Source organism: Zonotrichia albicollis, chromosome 6 (assembly GCF_047830755.1).
Source record: "Zonotrichia albicollis isolate bZonAlb1 chromosome 6, bZonAlb1.hap1, whole genome shotgun sequence".
Taxonomy (NCBI): domain Eukaryota; kingdom Metazoa; phylum Chordata; class Aves; order Passeriformes; family Passerellidae; genus Zonotrichia; species Zonotrichia albicollis.
The window spans coordinates 50,505,498-50,526,678 of record NC_133824.1 but is presented as its reverse complement, the minus strand read 5'-3'; the positions used below and the strand labels follow the sequence as shown (position 1 = coordinate 50,526,678).

At 39.8% G+C, this 21,181-nt stretch overlaps 1 protein-coding gene across 1 annotated transcript; it reads left to right on the top strand.

Moving 5' to 3' along the window:
- Positions 1 to 7,674: 7,674 nt before the first annotated feature.
- Positions 7,675 to 18,367, top strand: SMIM38 (small integral membrane protein 38). The gene has a single exon (XM_074543755.1). The coding sequence runs from the start codon at positions 15,373 to 15,375 to the stop codon at positions 15,571 to 15,573; it is 201 nt and encodes a 66-aa protein (XP_074399856.1). The 5' UTR covers positions 7,675 to 15,372; the 3' UTR covers positions 15,574 to 18,367.
- Positions 18,368 to 21,181: the final 2,814 nt, after the last annotated feature.

The window sequence follows — 21,181 nt, the reverse complement described above, 5'->3', positions numbered from 1 at the left end:
CATTTCTACAGGCTTCGTTAGAGCCAACCTAGAGGCCATGGAAAAGGTCTTACAAAAGACTAGCCAGGAAGCCAGTCACAGCCCCAGATCCTGCTGCTACAGAACACAATCTGCCTCTTGGCACCTCAGGCTTGCAGCTGCCAGGCACTCTCCTTATGTGGTCACTGGTGTTGGCTCGGAGGCTGGGGCAGATAGATGAGGAGGGCTGAAGGGGAAACACATTCATCACTGCCAGCAGCGAGTGGAGGCAGTGCCAAGTCACTATGTAACCAGGCACATGTGCCAATTTGCTCAGTAATTGGATTGCTATTTGAAAAATTAAAGTGGTGTCTAGAAAATTCTAACCTCTGCATTTATGAAGTATGAGATTTGGGACTGAGAGGCTGAACAGGAAGAGTGGAGGGGGATCAAGCAGAGGTGTTTAAGGAGACCAAATGTAGGAAGTAATTTGATTGCTTTCCAAAGTGTTACAACAGCTTCAGAGGCAGCCTGTCTGTACCAGAGAGACAAAGAGCAAGACACAGTGCAGTGGAAAGCTGTGACATTATGGACAAGCCGTAACCCGTTGCTGACTATGGAAGATCAATGAGGACTTGTCAGCTGAAAGTGATTTTTATAACGAAAACATCACTGGAAGGCAAGGCTTAATGCACTTCTGTAACAAATTTTTCCTTATAAAGAAAAAAGTTCTTAAAGGGGATTATTTTATATTTTCAGGGTTTTCTCAGAGCCTGTGAATTGTTGCTTCTGTCTGCTGTATACATTGCTCTCAAATACATTTGGTGAACAAATGCCATTAATCATAAATTATGTTGAATTATCCAGCTAGAGGGAGAATTTGTGACTCAGAAATATACCTCTGCCATGAATTATTTCTACTCTCATTGCACTCAAATTCAGACTTTGCTTTGACCCCAGCAGAAGCACAATTACATCCGAAAATATAGTTACACAAGTAGTCCTTCAGGCATTTCAGTATTCTTTTTAGTTGAGCTCACTGGCCACCCTTATTTAGCTGAAAACTTCGAGCATATGGGGATGATGGATTATAAATGGTTCCTAAGATAATATTTGTAGTTTAAAGTATAGTCCAGTTGCTAGTAGGTGTACAAAAGTGGTGCCTGTGTTCTTCATCACTGTTAAGCAGAAACTCAAGCTGGAAGCTCTGTATTTAAAAAATGAAAAAGTAAAAATATATGGACTCATACTGAAGAAGAGCTATTTAGAACCTCTGTGAAATGCCTGATTGCTTCTCATGCACTCAGACCTGGTACAATGAGGTTAACACATGTCAAAGCAAAGGCTAAGGAAATTTTGAGTCACATTTCTGCCCCTAGATGGAGTATTCTGCACACTGGGTTGGTTTTTTTGTGTATATATATTGGGAGAATGGAGCTGTGTTAGAAGCCTTGAAATGCCTCTTGTTCTGTATTCCCTTTACAGTGTATCAAGTGCTGCCCATTGGGACTAGACTAACTGGGTCCCAGAGACCATTTAGAAGAGAAAAATCAAAATAAGGTTTGTTTGTATAATTGATTGAACACTCTAAAGGCCACTGCAATTTTGTAGCATCTCCTATTTGCTGGTGATAGATATGTGTGTTAAAATGCAAGAAGCCTCTGCTTTACAATGTGTCACTAATTACTATGGAACATCTGATATTTGCAGCTTGCAGTGCTGGATGTTTCTGTGATTTTCATGGTATTGCCTTCTAGGAGTATGCTGTAAATGCCATGGTAACCTTAGTTGCTTGTAAAACATTTTAATAGTGACCACTGTAATATAGTGGTTGTGTGCAAACAGCATGCACCACTGCTTCGGAGGTGTTTGGAACACTTTGTTTTGGTCACAATTGGAGTAAAAATGTTGCCAGACTTCAAGAACTGAATCCTAAACTTGCCAAACAGGGAGCTGAAAGTAAGGTCTCCTGTTCTCTAGCTCCTGTCTTTGATCATCTCTGGAGTTTCATTGATACATTCCTGCCCAGTACTCATATGCTAAGTGAACCATGGCTCCAGAAAGCTCAGAGTTGCTTGGGAAAAGTACTTGGCTGCAGGCACTGGATTTGAAGGGGGTGGGTGTCAGATTAGAAGCCATCTTTTGAAAAACCTCGCTTGTTTTGTGTGTGTGAGTGAGAATTCAGCTGCAGGCTCCTAGCTCAGGTATGTTCTCATTTGGGCTTCTGGTTTAGCCTATTCTTAACAGGAGGGACCAGCTGTAAAGTTTGTCCCTGGGAGTTGAATTCCTGCAGAATCCAGGATTTTCATTTGGACCTTTTTAGATACGATGTAAATGCCAGCAGCTTCCTAACAACTGTTCTTGAAGCTCAGAGCAGAATTTAGAGTAGACCCTTGTGAGTTAGGGAATTGCACAAGATATCCCTTCTCAGAAGGGAAAGAAAAGGCCCAACAAAACCTAAGCCATCTGACTGGAGTCCTGAGAAATGCTTTCCAGCTTTCAAAGAAAGAAAGGGTCTTAATTCAGATTTGCCAGAATCGTCTAATTAGTCCCTTTAATGCCATGCACCTTATAGTCTGTGCCACCGGATTCGTCCTATAAATGAGACGATGGGCTAATTCATCTTGGCAGCAGTAAACAGACCTTGTGATTGTCCTCCTTACAAACACCGGCCTGATTTTAGGAAAACGCTTTGACCAAGCCTGTGTCCCTGCTCCCTCCCCCGCGACGCCCCCTCTTTTTCTGAGTGCTGCCTGTGCTTCTTGCCCTCCTTCTTCCCCAGCACCCCCGCCCAGCCCGTCTCACACACAGTGACATACCTCACACGTTTGCCACTGCTAACAACAACCTGTCAACTCTTTCTTTGCACCGTGCTAGGCGCCTTTTGTTTCTGCAGCCCAGCAAGCCTTGCAGCTGTTGTCCAAGGCCTGCTCCGACAGCCTGTGATCAGTCAGCTGCAAAATCCTCCCTGAACAACTCGGTATTCACAGCTCTAATCGGGCCAGCGGACTGTTTCCTCCTCTCTCGCAGTAAATCTTTATCACTTGCGCTCTGCTCGTCAGTTCATGGCGCCAGCTCTTTGGGCTGGCTGCTCGATCCCTTTCCCATACTCTGCTGGGCTGTGTGCTCTGAATGCTAACTCCAGCCTTGTTTAGACTCGGGGCTGCTTCAGTGCTGCAATCCACATGTTGGGAAGGTCTGGATTCCAGCTCCCCCCACCTCTCTGTTTTTAATGTGCATTAGGTTTGTATTGCTCTAAAGGTGAAGCTATCAAAGGCTCCCTCCCTCTTTGCCCTCCCTCGGCCTGTTTCATACTTTGTCCATATAAGTTAGTTGTGTGATTATATTTGTGTTTCCTCCCAGCAGACTGTTGTGCTTCTGTTTAAGAGCTGTCTTTGGAGAGGAGATGAGGGTGAGCTGCCCAGCCTGGGGAAGCTGCTGATGGCAAGGGAAAGCCTGGGGGAACTGGCGCTAACCTTAATTTGATCGCATGCCCAGGGCTATTAACCCTCCTCCTAATGGTCCCCCCACAGAGGAGTCGGAAACAGGTTTTCCCCTATCCTGTTCCTTACTTGGTGCCATCACAGTCTTTTAAAGGATTTACATCAAAAATGTTGAATTGTCAAGCACATTTCCAGGAAAAAAAGAGGATCAGAGTTTGCTTCGTTAGTATCCTCAGCTGAGCTGAGGAAAGTCCTTGGAGAGTTTAGGGTGGAGGTTTCTGTCAACGTGGAGTTCCTGAGGATTTATTCTGGTGGAGCTGAAAGCACAACTTTATCTGTGCCTCTTGCCTCTTTACAGGATACAGTGTGTAAACTCCTGCCTCCTTTGGGAAAACATTGTGGGTTTTATTTCCCTGTATTTGGGCCTGGGATTGTAGATGGTAGTCTAGTGAAACCTCAGTTAAACAGCACATTTTGCAAGGAGGCTCAGCTAGCTCTTAGGTAAAGCTTGCTGGAGACCATTTTTGAAAAATGTAAATTATTCAGGAAGGTTTTTTCAGTTTATGAGGAACCTGGGAAACTTTTGTCTGAGCACCTGCATGAGGGACAAAAACTGATGGGTTTAGTGTTCTCTCTGAAACTGAGTCCATCTTTGACACCATTTCTCTTTCTTCCTCAGTTTTTCCCATCTTGAAGTCTGTTTTAGCTGTTCCAGGTATCTGCGTGTGCACGTGTAAGCAGGAGTGAAAATTAACCAAATACAGAAAGTCCTTCAAGAATACAATATGACCTGGCTTTAAAAATATTGTTTCTCTTAGCTTCAAAAGGTAGCTGTAAAATAGATGCCCCTTGGAAAATCTGGGTTAATTTCTATTCAGACTTTCCACACCTTAGTTTCTTATCAGTAGAGTATTTGCTTGGTCAAGGATAAGCCTGTGGTTATGGGATTCTTACAATTTTGGCATTGGTGGTCAGTTTGAGTCTGTGGAGAGATGCCATCCTTGTAGGGCTTTGTTGGCTCCCACTGGTGCTTCCAGTTGGGTCATGTTTTGTCTCTGTGTAAACAAACAGACCTGTAAACACCCTTAAGGCTTCATTTGGGGAAATGGCTCAGATTTTGCTGGTATCTGCTATCAAAGTGCCCTTCTCAGTGTGTTCTTTGGTGAAATTGAATTGTGTGAACAGGATCTGAATATTGACGCTTTTTCTGTAGGCTGTCCCCAAGGGCAGCAGTAGAAATCTTCAGTAGTACAGAGAATCCTACAAATAAGCTGATTGTACCAGTTCATATAATGGAATAATATAGTAGTTTGCAAGGGACTTTAAAAGCCATTATTTTGGTGTTGAATAAGAAGTTAGTGGACATACTTATTTTGTGATACAATTGACTTCTATCTTGTGAAACGCTGGTGCTTTACCATGCAGTAAAGCGCTGCATGGTAAAGCACCAGTGGGAAGAGTGGGATGGGCAATCCACCTGCTGTCCCTTGCACAAAAAGCAGTTAATTTTTAAATTGTTCCGAAAGAACTTGATAACCTCTAAACGTCCTTGGATATCCTAATATTTTTTTAATTTATTTTATTACATTTCAGAAAACCCATTGGGAGCTAGAATTTGCATGTTGCCCAATAAGGTGGAAGGAAATATTTTATCTTTAAATTACAATGGAAGATTCTGGGAGTCTGAATTGAAAGTGAATGGAACAAGGAGAGAAGACTTTCTCAAAATTATTTTAATTTTTTTGAAAATGAAAGCAACTCAAAACGCAAAATACAAACAGTATTTTGAGTCTCTTCATGCAGAAGTAAGCAAGGATGTGCACAGCTTGTCTCAACTTTCCATAGTAGATTGCCACAGTCCTCATGTCCTGGTTCTCCTCACCTGCTGATTTGCACCTTGAAGGGAGGGGTTATTTTGAAGGATGCAGCTGGTGCTGACCTTGGTATGGTTGTAATTCTGTGGTGGTTGGTGATGTGGGCTTAGGATGGTTAATTGGGAAATGTCAATGGAAGTTGTGACGTGTAGTCTTTATCTGTGCTTTTCCTCAGAGCTTTGTAGCATAGGGGAAGACTCCCAGGAGGCAAATATTCCTAATGGGGGAATGTATTGCTGTTTTGAGAGTTGAGTTCAATCCTCATTTTTACCCAGACCACAATGAAGGCTCTGTACCTTTTTCTGTTAGGTGGCTGCTAGAAGAGGGCTTGTTCATGGTTCTGGGATGAACAGGAATTTGAGAACAGCCCGTCTGTTCCCAGTTGCAGATTGAAACTGCACTTGACTCACTTTTCCTAATGCATCTGGATGCATATATTGGAGCAGGATATTTTATTTCCCTGCTTCTTTATTTCTGAGGAGCAATGTCAACTTTTTTTTCGTAGCTCCTCCCATATCTGTCTTCTAAGAAAATCTCAGATGCTAACAACTTACTGTTTGATTTTTTTTTTTTTACAGGGTTGTTGATAGTATGCTTGCACAGTAATTCCATTTGAAAATAGTATTTTAGACTAGGAATTTTCTTGTCTGATTTGCCTCAGACTTTCCTGAAAAATTCTACCTTAACATAAAGTTTGCACCTGTAGAAGTTTAAGGAAGTCTGTTTAGCTTTTGCTTTGTGAGGGAGGAACTCTGCCAAAAGTGAGTTTCTGATGAAAGACTAGTATAAGCATGGATAGACTGCTTGCATCATTACTAGGTAATAGTAATGTATAATCAATCTCATCAAGAAAAAACATGATTTAATGGATTTTATATTCCTTATAATTTTTTTTTTGTTTCTTCTTTGGCTACACAGCGTAAAATATTCACAACTAACCTATCATGTTTAATTTTGTGAGTTGCTTTCAGTGTGCGCATTTCCTGTACATCTTGAACAAAACCATGCAAAAGATGAATGGGGAATAAAGGGAAAATTTATAAATGGTTCCATGTGACTGCCTCTTCCACAGAGAATTTTTTCTCCCCTTACTTGAGAAGTTAAGAGGGAATGCAGGGCCATGCAGTGTTTGTTAAAGCTGATGGAATATCTTTCTCCCTCTGGGTATCTCTTTAATCAATGTTTCTTTATACCATTAGGTCATCTCCTCTTTTTTCAAGGCTGTTTTTTTAATTCTGAAGAAGGCTTGTTTTGTACATTTCCGTACATCTTGATGTTTATTCTAAGAATTATGACCTGATCACTTCCTCTCTTTTCCTCAAAATTTCTGTCGTTTTATCTATTTTAAGTACCGGAGCACAAAGATAACCCCATCATAGTTCTCTCATTTTCCCCAGCAGTTCCCCCCCGCCCCCGCAATGAAAAAATGAAAGGTCTCATGGTCTTACAGATTTTCTTTATGCTTATTTTGGCTTACTTGCAACCCAAATACATCATCATGCTATAAGACAGCTCTCCAAGGCTCTTGGATCAATTAAAGGTAGCCCTATTCATTGCCAGTACAAACCTTTGCCTATTAACTCTTTCAAAGGGCATTTGTCATCACAAAAAGCTGTGGATGCTGGCTGGGTACATTGATTTAAAAAAGGTATTGTTTTAAGGCTGCTGAATATCTTAATTAGTCGTAATCAGAGGGGAGATTGTGTCTGTAAAGTGATACAGTTACCTTTCACCTACTTGCTTTATTTTCTGAGGTTTTTTTGAAAAAAATCTCAGACATACCTCAATCATGCTGTTTTCAGGGTACAAGAGGAGTGCACTTGCTGATCAAGCTCTAACTTATGACATTATTTTGTACAGCTAAATATTTAGTGTGGTAATCCAGAATGCATCCCCTTGGCCTGTGAACAGCCAAGAGCAAGTCAGTGTAGAGGCACTGCTCCTTGCCAGCAGCCATCGTCCTTCTCTTCCCTCAGAAATCCTGGGTCTGTATCCTGGAAATGCAGAAATCCACCCCAAATCTTCAAGCACTTGCACCTGTGCTCAGCTCAAGTCCGCAAATTGTCCATTAATGCAGAGTGTACACAGCCCTGTTTGGCAGGTCAAGGTAGAACAAGGTAACATTTTTTAGACCAGGAGTTCATTTGCCACAATTATTGTCTCAAATGATTTCAAACAGTTTGTTGATGTGCTCTGCATCTCTGGGGAAATATCCTTTTCTGCTGTTCCTTGAATCAAAAATTTCTTGCAGTAGTTAATCATAAAAATTTGTTTTTTATTCAAGGAGACCCCTTTGAAAGTGAAAATCTGTGCTTTTCCTTGATATTCAAAGTTTTCTTTGTGCTTATTGCTTCCTTGGTTTTTTTTTCTGAGCAAACAGCATAGTTTATATTTAATTTAAAATATTTTATGCGAATCAAACATTTTTTAATGTGCATTTAATGGAGGCATTGAGATATAGACAGAACCCTTCCAGTCACATGGCTTGGTGGTACAGCAATGGCTTTCATCATCTGACCCTCACTCTCTGGAGGTGCAATTCCAGAGAAGAGGATTTGGGAATATATTCTTTTCTTTCCATATTTATGCAAATATCTTCTTACAGGGAGGAGGAAACACTTGAAAAAAAAAAATGTAAGTCACATTTGATAAAAGACGTGCTTTTGTGCTTTATTAAAATACTAGATACAGTGGTGATGGTAAAAATAGCATTTAATTTGTTTCATCATGGGAAGGGGAGGGGATGCAACTGGTGTCTTGCAGGGGTAACTGATGTCCCCCCCTTTTCTGAGACAAAAATTCTTTAGAAAATACCTGGTGTACCAACCATGGATATAAAATGGCTCATGCAGTTTGGTCATTTGGAAAGCAGGACAGTGCCATGGCTGGGAACTACCTGACAAATGAATCCCCAACACTCACACTTAGCTGGTGCTTTGCGTGATGAATTTTGTTATAGGAAATGCCTGCATGCACAGATTCTCAGGGAAATGTGGCAGAGTCATGTAAATGCAAGTAGTATTGTCCTCAGTCTCTTGTTTTCCAGTGAATAAGTGTGCTGAACAATGTATGGCTTGAAGTGAGAATATGTTTATAATTCACCTAATTTTCTCAGAATCCAGGATGGTACATGCATTTCTATCACAGAAGCATATTTCTCTATGTGTCTAGATCCTGCATGAAGTAATTCTTGTGAGTATTTTATCTCCTTTTTAAAATTTTATTGTTACAAAAATGCTTCAAAAATTTAGTTCTGTCTCCGAACTGCTGTACAGTCAGAGCCTAGTATAATCTCCATTTCACAGATGAGGAAAACCAGCCTGAAAAAGATTAAAGTTCCAATTCAAGGAACTTAAGCACATCTTCTAATGTTCCTGTGATTTTGGCATAAGCTATTATGAAGAGTTTCTCTGGGATGCGGTCAGAGGTGAAAACAGCAAATGCTCTGAGTTGCAGACAGTACCTCAGCCACAGTACTGCAAATTTTCCTTGTTATACTTGATGAAAAACATGAGGCAATGAGATTGTCATAGAGGAGAGAGATTTATTTTTGTAGTTAGTTATTCAATATATGTACTGTGGTATTGAACCTCATTTTAGCATGGAGGTCAGTGAAGTTCTAACCTTTTCTTTCAGCTTTCTAGATTTTCCCAGAAGTGTGTAGCATCTTTTCTTTGGTCAGGTGCCTCAGATATAAAGTCAGAGAAATAAATCTGCACATTTCTCCCATGCCTGTGATAAGCATATGTATTTATATAGAATGGCATTGTGTGTCTTGCTCTCTGTAACATTATTAGGTGTCTGTACAAGTAGGAGATTTATGGAGTGTAACTCATTTTTCCTTCTCCACACTGTTCCAGTGGAAGAGCTCAGACTGCGATGAGAAAAAGTAGTACACATTATTAAGAATTCTGATAAAGTAGGCTGAATAAATTTGTTTTCTTTGTGAGCCTTAATCCCGTGTTTTATTGGCTTCTTGGATATGGCTAATTTATATGGAATTCCATTCTGTTCCCGACAGCATTCCTGATTAGCAGTTTGATCACCCGGAGCAAAGTTACATACCAGCTTTCAACTCTTGTAATCTAGCAGTGTAATTTTTTCAAATGGACTCTTTTCTTTCCTTCTTTGCCCCAGCTCCCCTTCTTTTTGTATGCAAAGAAACTTTAAAAGTAAGCAGGATAACCTGTTAATAGAATGAAAAACCTCTTCAAAACACAATGTAGTTTGCTGAAAGCCTGATTTTCATTTTTGAAGTGAAAAAATGAGGTTTGGAGCAGTGTCAGTGCAGCATGTGAAATGTTTGCCTTCCATCACTTATAAAGGGTAACAGTTCTTTTCAATAACTGCATTTGATGAGTGGGGTGATATAATATTCAAGTCATTTCCAAGGTCTGTAGTTCACCAGAGCACATTTTGCTTATGGTTAGTTTCAGAAAGTTTGAATTTTTCTGGAGTTGTTAAGTTTGTCACATGGTGGACTTTGTAGGAAAATGGCAGCTTGTGGAGGCCCAGGGACCTACCATTGGAACTTTAACCTCAGAGCTATTGGCTCATGCAGTCAAAACAAAGGATGACCAGGACACCCAAATTTAATTGTAAACCAGAGGCAGGTTTGGGTCTGAACTCTTTTTGGTACAATGCAGGCAGAGCATAATCCAAGTGATCTGGTCTGCCAAAGACATGGAGTTGCAGATAAGAGAGAAGTGAGTTTTCCATCCTGTGACATTTCTGAAAGTCCCAGTCTGATTTTTGCACAGTGAAAAGGAAACAAGGATCTTAAGTGAAGGGAGGCTTGGGAATAACCCAGAGACAGGTGACCACAGCACTCATCAAAAGGCTCAAACTGTGGTTTTATGCATGAGTGCCTTGGCTGCATAATGTTTGAAGACTGATCTGTCTGGTTTGTACTGATCTTGAATTGTAGGGCTCTGGAAGGCAGCTCTTGGCACATACTTTGTTGAAACTGAAGCACATTATGCCAGTTTTCTATGTTTGAAAAACTGACACTTTGTTGAAAACGTTTTGTCAGAAATAGTACTCATTAAATTCTGTGCTGTATTGGTGTGAATTCTGTTAATTCAGTGGGGGAAAAAAAATCTACTGATGAAAACCAACCAGAAAAGGTTGGTTTAGGGCTAGATCATTGTGCCTGGTCAGTTTTGGTGAAAATTCCTTAATTTCCTCAGCAAAAAACCCTGAGGTTCTTTCTACCCCAAAAATTTGGCATTCGAGTGTGAAAACTTTGCAAATTGTGTATGATCTCTCTGATCGCTAAGGAGATAATAATTACTTGATAACACACTGCTCTGAACTTTATAACGTAAATTTAAATATGCATCCCTGGTTTTTATCTGTTGAGTCACAAAGTATTTTTGTATTTTTATACTTGTTCACAATTAGGTGGACGTTTTGGGCATTGCTAATCTTTTAATTGATTGGTGCCATTAAGTATCGTGGCCTGTATGTGATCTATTCTGCTACTGCTGGGTCATATTCTGATCACATTCCCAGTAAGAAATTCCTGTAAATGAAAGTGAACCAAGATGTCTCCTGCTGACCATTACCCCATCCAGCAGCACATGGAGGTGGTCATGGAATGACAGCAGAGGTTTCATCAAGTCTTTTTGGAAATACAGATGTCTTTGTGTAATCACTTTTAAGACTGATTTATAAGGTTTTGTTACATTTCCTTCTAGTCCTTTCCCTTCACTTTTATTGCTGTTTCCTGTGATTTGTGCTCTTTTGTTGCATTTAAATCTCACTTTTGACCCCTTTGAGGATGAGCAGGGGTTTTACTAATACTTATGGTTTTATGGAGGCTGAAGTTAGTCTTAAGGGATGAAACATGTAATAAATGAAGTATCTTCTGTCTGTCCTTGTTGTTCTTGATCATAGAAATGGGCATACTGAGCTGATTACAGTGGGAGGAGTGTGTTTGCTGGGGATTTTCCAGGAGAAAACTTGTGGGGCAGGTGTTGACTTTGCTTTGACTCAATGCAGGGCTTAATGATCTTGATATGTGCATGTTATCACAACTCAGGTGTGATAGGAATAATTGACTCTGAATGTCAGATTTTTGTCCTCTAGAGCGGTAACATCTTGATCTGACTCTTTTTAAGTGGTACTTTGTTTTCAGTGTAATGTAGAATGCTTGCTCAGGAGGTTTCACGTATGTAACCTGGAGCAAGGTGCCTTTTTTGACTCTGATAACTGTAGAAGGAATGTGATTCTGACAGATAAGTGCTGGTTTTGAATTTTTCCTTTTTTTTTCAACAAGAACTCGGAACTTCTTATTAGCCTTGCCAACACCTGCAAGTCTTGCCTGCTTCCTTTGGTAGATATCCTGACTTTTGAATGTGTGGAAAATGCAGTAAGTCAAATATCCTACTTTTTAATTCTAATTTGCTTATATTTTGGGATATAGTTCAAACTGGTGATAACAGTGAGTGTTTTGGGATTATTGTTGTAATGCCTGCTTTGCCACTTGTAAGTTCACTTGATATTTTAAAATTTTGTGAGTGTAAGTTTGCTTGATATTTTAAAATTTTAGGAGTGCAGTGATACTTTACGGGATTGCTTTCTAAGGGAATTGGAAAATGAGATGTGAAATCTGTTGCCTTACATTTTGAAAGTCAACAAGACTCTGTAATATGTACTTTTTTTCCCCTAAACTACCCTTCAATAGACATTTACCAGAACAATTAATTATGTGATAATTTAAAAGCAAGGTATTAAATTTATCTTGGAAATAGTTACAGATTGGAGAATTTTAATAAATATTTATAGCAGAATAGGGTAGTAATATTGGTTGTGTTCTGAAAACACATGTTAGTGATAAAATATTGCCCATCAGAAATACTGTTCTATCATGTCATTGTTCCCTAGAGAGATGACTGATTGAAAAATAATTTTAAGAAAATAAACTTTGAACAGAGAGGATGCTTTTATGGGTGATAAAGCACATATTCTTCAAAAAAGGCACATCATTAAAAATGGTGCCAGACATTAGGAACATCTGTTGTGTGAAAAAGTAAATTTGGGAAAATCCAAATAATAATGCTCAATGTATAGGCTTTACATAGTGCTTTTTCCTCACTTGTTCTCAAAATACTTTGCAAAGAGAGGAACAACTACCCATGTTAAACTGCATTTTCTAAAATCCAGCCACACCAGTTTTCATTTGGCATTTAAATTTGCCCTGCTCATGCCATGCCATTAATTTTCCGTGGGAGGAAATCTGTCCCAGGGAGCGAAATCCAAGCAGGAAAGCATGTCCTTCCATTTTGGGCAGCATTCCTGTGTGTGAATAAAAGCAGGCTGCCAAGCTGACAGCCGTGGCATGTGGAGCCAGGGAGCTGCCATTGCCCAGGCAGCTGGCAGGGAAGTTGTGTCAGCCTGTCCTGGGCACATCCCGGTGCCAGGCGCCAGGAATGTGCCGCCTCTGTTCTGGCTTTGACACCTCGCAGGGACTGCCGGAGCTGAGCACCGCTCCTGAGCCCAGGCAGGAGGAGGCACCTGTTCCCTTGGCAGTGCAGTGAACCCCCAGTTCATCCCTGGGGTGTGCCCTTAAGTAGCCACCAGGCTCCTCGGGGCTAGCAGGGTGAGCTGGAGCTGGTGGCCAAGGCATGGGATGTGCTGTGTTGCAGCTCATGCTGAAATCAGTGGCTTTCAGCAATGCTGCTTGAGCACAGACAGCTGCCTTGCACCACGCTGGAGGAAGAGGGTTGTCACAAAAGATGCACTTTTCCTTAGACCTGTCCAGATGGGCTGGAGCAAAGATACTGCTTCTCTAAAAAAAATTCAGGTATTGTCGCCTCAGCCAATAATTAATTGTACAGCTACCAAATGAGCCAGTTGCCCAAGTGAGTGCATACTGTGGAGCCCCGTCTTGTTGCAGCAAATGGACCCACTCAACAGATTGTCAAACTGTTTTTGCTGCTGAAATCCCTTTCAGATGAGATGATGATTTTCTTTTTTCTCATCTGTGTGAGTGTAGGTCTCTTAAAAGAAAAGAGCAGGTTAGAGAAACAGTTGTCAGGAATGATGTAGTTGATTTTGCTTTAGGGCAAGCTGGTAGACCTTTTGGGCCCCTTTATCCATTTTCCTGTAGCTGTAGGTGACCCTAGTAATAGATACATGTGTATTTATTTGTTCTCTCCAGCCTGCTGCATTTTTTCAGCAAAGTCTTTGCTAGTTGAAAGGAGCAGTCCCTTTAAACTCAGCAGCTTTTGCAATCTGTAGGTATAAAAAAACATTGTTTGGTGTGCCTCCTCAAAGATTCCTCCTTAATCCTGATTTTGTGGACTCATCCCTTCGTTGAGCCTTCCTGAACAGAGGAATTTGAGTTGATTCCCATTCCCTCATAAATGCATGCAGGGCAATATGTCAGACTTTTTTGCCTTTGAAGCAATCTGATCAGTTCTGACACTTTCCACCTCCATTAAGGAATCCATGTCATAGTTGAGAACACCCGTTAGTGTGAACAAACTCCTGAAACCCCTGAAAGTATTTGCTTTGCTCTACCATTTAACTGTTTACAAAGTCCAGGGCTTTTCTTCTGATACACATTCAATAAAAGGGAACAGATTATTTTATTTAGCTTTTTTAATTGCAGTGTAAATGTGATTCTGTTGGCTGTGTAGTAGGCAACATGTTGATTTTCATGAGGTTATCCCAATCAAGGACAAATTTGACCAGAAAGTGATAGTTTGAGAGGATATTGACAGCCAGTATTTTGGTATGGCATTTGGCCTAATGCAGAATTTTTAAAAATTGAGGAAGCACCTCTGACACAGGGCTATTGCTTGAACCATATCCAAGTCATTTCACTTACTGCTGATTCTTCCCAGTTTTGCCATCATAATTCCACATGTCCAGGCCCAGGCAAGGAATAGCTTAAACATCAATAAAAGTTCCTTGTTTTCTTCTGAAATGGGTCCTGGAGTTTGTGCTAGTTCTAATGAGGACTTGGCATCTCTAAGGATATTACTGTATCCTGTAATCTCAAGGTATTACTGTGCCCTGAATTTAAGGGAAAAAGAACATAGAATTTTCAAAGCCTTATGTCTCTGAATCAGGCTTTAATTTCTTTTTAGACAGAAAGTGCTGTTTCTGGGGAAAGGAACTTGCTAGTTAGTAAGTCTGAAAAGATCTTAACAGTTCCAGTAATTACTCATTTCATCAATCCATCTATATTTAAAGTGAGCTAAACTGAGTTCTTTCCTATAGTGTCTGCTTCAAATAATGCTGCTTTACATTTGGAGAGCCAAATAAGGAAACAGAGGATAATCTTACAGGAGTTTCATTCCATTTCAGTTTGAGCAGCTCAGACTTGCTGTAACAAGAGCACTTCTTTCTATGAAACCTTTTTAACATATTCGACTAAACAAACTATCTCCTAAAGAAACTAGGACCATTTTTTTTGTGTTTGTGTGTGTGTGCGCTTTGCTCCAGCCTTGGCTGTTGAGGACATTTCTGCATTTGTCCATGTACTAAATGAGCGATGCATTTTGGACAGCTTCTCTGTTCTGATTTGTTTTCTTGTGCTTTTTTGTGTCCCCCTCTTCCCCCTCCCCTTCTTCCCCTTTTCATTTGTCTAGGGGGGGAAAAATAGCTCCTCCAGTGTTGTTTCCTGCAAAGACCATTCTTAAGAGCTGGTTGGACAGCGCAGGACTCTTGAAGTGATAGCTAATTGGTGAAAGAAAGGCCCTGATTGTCTTGAGGGAGCTGGAAAGTGCTGCGTGTGCTGCTGAAAGGGACTAGGAAGAAGGTGCCTGGTTTCGCTGAGCAGCTGCTGCTGGAGATGTTTGGAGATTACATCAGCATTGGAAAAGAGGGGCCAAAAAAAAAAAAAATTCAACTTCACAGAGACGGAGTTTATGGAGGTTTTTTCCCCCCTTCCAAAGGTCTTCTGACAATACTGTCATTGTCAATATAAGAGTTTGTTAATTCTTTATGAATAGCACATGGGGCCTCTTGACTAAATAGTACGTTACATGTCCCAAATCTGTCAGCTGGACTCTTCTCTCACATGCTAGTGAGATCACTTTGATTGGAATGTTAGAGGAATTGCTGGGCTGGCTGTGTAGAACTGAATGCTGCATTATATAATTAGATCTCCCAGTGTATTTTTTTTCACATTACCTCTTTATTCTAGCTTAAATATGGAATCAGTCCTTTTGATGGTTTTGCTGGTTGTAATTATATTAATACGATTCATTTTGTGGTCCTGTCTTAGTGCTTATATAGATTATAAACTGTCCCAAAGGTTTCCTGGCACAAAAAAAGAGGACTAAGACTTCAAAAGGCTCGTTCAGGTTTGAATTGACAATGGGGAGAGCTGGGTAAGGTAAATGGAGCTAGAGCAGCTTTTACCTTGGGATCTGATGAGAGAGAAATGACCTGCTGAGACTGCAGCTGAGTGAAGATCCTTCGGAAAGCCCTATGCTGACAGAGGGGAAGCAATGACAACTGATTGAGTCAAATGACTTCCTATCTGACTTGGGCATGGATTTGCTGCTGGGAACAGACTTGTGGACTTCTGCCAATTAAATGATGTGAACAAGCTGGAAAGAACCCTCTTGCTGGGCAGTCCAAGAGTGCTCAGTGTCCTCAAGCCATGCTGTGGGCTGGCAGGAGCACATTTTCACCTGGCTGGTTGATTTGTTACCAAATTTTTCATGGCTCTTCCCAGCCAGTCAGATCTGAAACTGACTGAATTATTTTAGCTGACCATAATCTGCCAAATATTCACATTTCTTAGCAAGTGATGTATATGAGTTACCAGTACAAGGTGGATACCACTGGAATAATCTGTTCCATGGAAGACAGATTTGTGTCTCAGAGATTGTTTGATGGACTCTGGCTGTGCTTCAGCACCAACAACAAGTGGGATGACAACATGAGTGAGTTTTGATACCAAAGCCTGCAAGTGACCTTCGTGCCTAGCCTGAAACAAGCACGCTACTAGGACACTGGAGGATTTGACTATTTGCCCAAGGACAAAGTGACTTGGGATTTCTTGGTAATTTCTTAACTTCCCTGACAAAAGCAAGCAAAGTTTTTCAAATGAACTGTCTTCTTTAAAATAGTGTTGTATTAAGTCAAACAACAGTGTAATACTGTCTTTTAAGAACTAAATTTTTCTACAGTAAAGATAAGGAAATTGTGTTACCTTGCCCTAGAAATGCTCTATCCTTGGCGTAGTTAATCTTTAAAAATTGTTTTTTAAAAAATCCTTTTTTTTTTGTTTCATCATTTTCTATCTCATGTGAAAGGGAAGGTTACTACTTCATATACTTATTTTTATATATCTTGGTAGCTCACATGATGATATCAGAGTTGAGCTAGGTAAAAGCCTACAGTATTCCCATACAGAGTTTCTGGCCCATTCATGAGTCACACACTCCTACAGGCTTGTCATTAGTAACTGCTCATCAGCCCTTGTAATTTTGTCTTTTAGAGCCTCCTGAAAATCAGACATGAGAGTTGATATGTGCTTAGGCAGTGAAGCAGGGTAAATGTCAGGTCAATTGATTTCAGCATCATATTTTATTTATGGTGGATGACCAATCTACAAAACAGCCTGTAATGCATGAAGGTGCATGTCATGGGCTTGAAATCCTGCCAGACAACAATAAATTATATGTAGATATAACTAACCCCTTGTCTGTTTCTTAATTTTAATGATAGTTCTGTCCATTTTTTGTTTCTCCAACACCAGCAAACCACAAAAGGAAAGTGCATGTTGTCTACTTGATGTGCCAACATCCCTTTTATAAGGAGTAACTGGAAAAATCGTGACAGTAATCCATTTTTCTTCTTTCAGTTAATCATTGCTATTCTGAGCTGTTTTGTGCAAAACAAAGCTTGTGGAGAAATTGATAGTGCCTTTAAGAAATAAATCTTCTCATTCTTTATTTCAGTCCTATGGAAATTGCATTTGACAAGCAATACAAAACAGTATACTGTTTGTATTAATTAAAAGTGTGGATGTAATGAGAAGCCACACAGGTGAAGTTGTGGTTTACTGCCTTTAACATTTGGGGATATTGGAACTGACATCAGTGTGGAATTGACAACTTTCATTTTTTTGTCCCTGCAGAGCAGTGTTTCAGGTTTTCCCTGTAAATCAGAGCTTGTGGTCTTGTTATTGACCATACCCTATGGACTGGATCTGTTGGTATTTATGTACCTAAAACATCTGATTTGGACCTTATTTTAGTTACATGAGTTGCACTCTGATTATAAGAGTGGTCTGGCCAAATATAATTTGGCATAATATTGCTCTGTGTCCTACAGTGGTAAAACTGGCTGCAACTCCAAGCAATTTATTAGAACATCCATGTTTTGAAGCATATTTAAATAATTTAATAATCATAAGAATTTTGACTGAAGAGTTAATTTAGATCTTGTTGCCTACTAGACTCCTTATGCATTCAAAGCAATTTTAATAGCAACTTGGTTAATTTCTCATTGCATTCATATTGTTGTTATCCCATCCTGCTGGATGTGGTAAGCCATCCTCTTTATCCTGCATTACAAAATTAGAACTATCACACTTTTAGGAGTGAAAAATATAAAGGAGATTGGGATCTTCCTCTTTACCCCCATAGGTCTTTTCCCTCTCTCTTTCCATAGAGATAAGAAAAATCTAAGCCCCTTAAGTGTGGTATGATCTGAAAGTATCCACTGGTATTTCCTATGGAGCAGTGTGCTGACATTTAGATATTTAAAATATATTTATACCCTGTTGATTTTGTGTCTGCATTTAAGGATTTATTTAAAAATAAACAATTGCTTAATGTCAGTTTTGAGCAGTGGACAGAGTGAATGAAGATTACAGGGTGGAGTGCCCTTTCAAGACATGAAACAAAGGTATGTGTAAAGAAAAAGAAAAATTAAAGTGAAATACTGTGATATTAAAATCCTTGCTAATGTAAAATTATTTTTAATATATTGATTAAAATCTACTGTATATAAATCTATTTGGTATGTTTATATTAATTTATATAATTTGCATGCTAAGCAGTGGCCAAAATTACCATGTAACCTACTGAGAAGGTACCCCACTCTTTGCCTGAAGACATTATTGTGGAGAACATATATATATATATATATGGATATATAGATATATATGTATATATAGATTAAATAGATCCTATTTATGCATCTAAACCAAAAATAAAACTGTATGATGTATGGATGAATTGGTCTGTGTTAGGACTGTGCTAATTTATGGTGACCTTTTTTGTGGTAACAATGGAACCAATAAAACCAAATTTACTCCCAAAACAAATAGCCATTTTCAAGTTCTACAATTGATACTTTTTTTTTTTTTTTAACCAGGGATAAAACATCTTTCTGAGCTGTAAAAACTCAATTGTTTGTAAATATCCTAATCATCTGCCAACACAATTCCCATCCCACATCATGTAATGTGCAAAAAAGTTGACATTTTATGGGCTGTATGTAGAACTAATTATAACAACTCACGGTAGTCTGAGCATGTAATTATATTTATTGACTAAAATAATGCCACAATTTCACTTTGCAGTGCCATTACACTGGTACAATTAAGCAATTCCTGTCAAACCGTGTAAACTGGAGCGCTGAAGAACTCCCTTAAATGGATCTGGCGATGCAACAGGTGGCCTAATTACTCTAGGTAGGTCCATTACAGCCAAATTCAGGGAGGAGAGGCTGAAGACACAAGTAGGGCTACAACTGACTCTGACAGAGGGAATCTGGACAGCTGGGAGCCCAGTCACCAGCTGTTTGCCATGAACTGCCACCTCAGAAACTGGGGCTCGGGGCGATCTCGCAGTTCATGTTCTGTGTCACAGCCCTGGAGAGTGGAGAAGTGTTCTGAGGGTCTCCCTGTCAGGATTCATGGAGGCACCAAATTGTTGGACAGTTAAATGGCAGAAGTCCTGCCTTGTTTGGTTGGCAGGGACACGGCGTTACTCCAGAAGTGCAGTTGGGTTATGCTTGATTGTTCCCGAAGGGGCTGACCTGGTAGGGTGGCTCTTGCACTGCAGGCAGGGCTTGTAACAGCATCTACTGCTATGGCTGCCAGGCACTTCCAGCCCTTAAGGGTTATTTTCAGCTGTTCACAACTTTGTCAAAGTAGCTTTTCAAACTAAATTTTTCCATGTTTCATTTGGTGTCTGCCTCCATCTGAATTCTCTTCAGAAGGTTTCAGCCAGAACAGTTTAATGTCTTCCAAGAACAAGACTAGAAAAAAAATACATTGTTTTTCCCATGCTAAAAAAATACTGGATTTTTTTTTTTTCCTGAAAAGATGTAGTTGTCCCACTCTGGGAGATAATTTTTACTCAGCCCTGTCAGGGATATGTAACTCTTGTTCACATCAAGAAAATTATGTAGCTACCTACCACAGATTCAAGGGGTACAAGATCAGATATGATGTGAGGAAATGAGGATAAGGAAGCTGGCAGGGAAGTAAAAGAAATTATGGTGAGGTTTTAGCTAAAGAGGGTAGGTGGGCCATGCATAGTTAATGAAAGGCAAGCTGGACTGCACCATGTAGGAGAGAGTATTGGCTCCAGGAGTGAGTGAGAGTGGAGACACTAATGAAATTGGGATAATTTGGACAATCAGCAGACAAGACAAAAGTGGAGTTGGAAATATATGACCTACAGCATTCTATGATTCTATGAATCAGGAGGCTAAGACTTATTTACCAAACTGCTTTGAACTTGGAGTAGAGGGTCTAGAAGCTGTCAGAGGGATAAGAACTGGACAAAACATTTGCTGGATCACTATCCCTTTAGAATATTGGTATCAATCCTAGAACCTAAGTAAACATTCTTCTTTTTGGGTGTCAGCAAATTTCTGGTTTTGCTGGTGGAGCATTTTATGCTGAGCATCTACTGGGCTGTATTAACAGGATGTGACAAAGTTGAGCACTGACATTAGGACAGTAATAGAATTAAGGATTTGCATGCAATTTTTGCTTTGTTCCCTGAGTATCATGGCAGCTTCTTTTGATCATTTGTTGCACAGGGCAAAGTGCTCTGAGACTGAAGCTTGCAGGAGCGATGCTTTGAATATCCCAGAAACAGTGTGATAGTCTATGAAATGCAGAGCTTTAGGAAGACTCAAGTTTTGAGTGCAGTGATGAGGAAATTGATTCTTTGTCAGTCATTGAGTTCTAAATGAAAACACTTAGAGATACTTATTCTTTGCTTTGTGGCTGTTTACCTGAAGATCCTGGGCCTAATTTGCTTATTTTGCTGATTTGCTATTTGCCTTTGCCAATCACCATAAACTCCAGATTGTTGGTTTAACCAATAAATTAGTACCAGTTTAACAAACTAACAACTACACTGAAAATCAAATTTTGAGAATCTGAAGTAAGATGTGTAAAATAAGTAGATTCAAAAGGAGGAATTCTTCTGTAGTTTGGTTTTTTAATCCATATTGAGATAATGCAGATATATGCAAAAGTGTCAATCAACATCTGCAAAACACGCACATTATGGAGAAAAATTAGGAGGAAATTAGTAATTTCTACAATGTCGACAAAATGCTGATAATGAAGAAAGCATGAGAATTTATAAAGCAACCACTGTCCATCCTGTCCAGCAAATGGGGCAGGAACATCTGGGAAAAATAATCTCCTTGGCAAATGAGTATAACGAAATGGAGGAAAAGTACCTTTACCTCCCTATATGAATTAGGAGAAACCAATACTTCTTTCTCTCTAAGGTGCTAATATGTGTAATTAGTGTCCAGACCCTTTTCACAGTTGACTATCCCACAGATGTGGAGCTTCCAGCTCTGAGATGTGAGTACTCTGGGTCTATGAAGAAATTTAAAAAAAGTATTTCGAATGAAAACACCCACAGCATTTAGGTATGTGTGGGAGACTTTTAATTT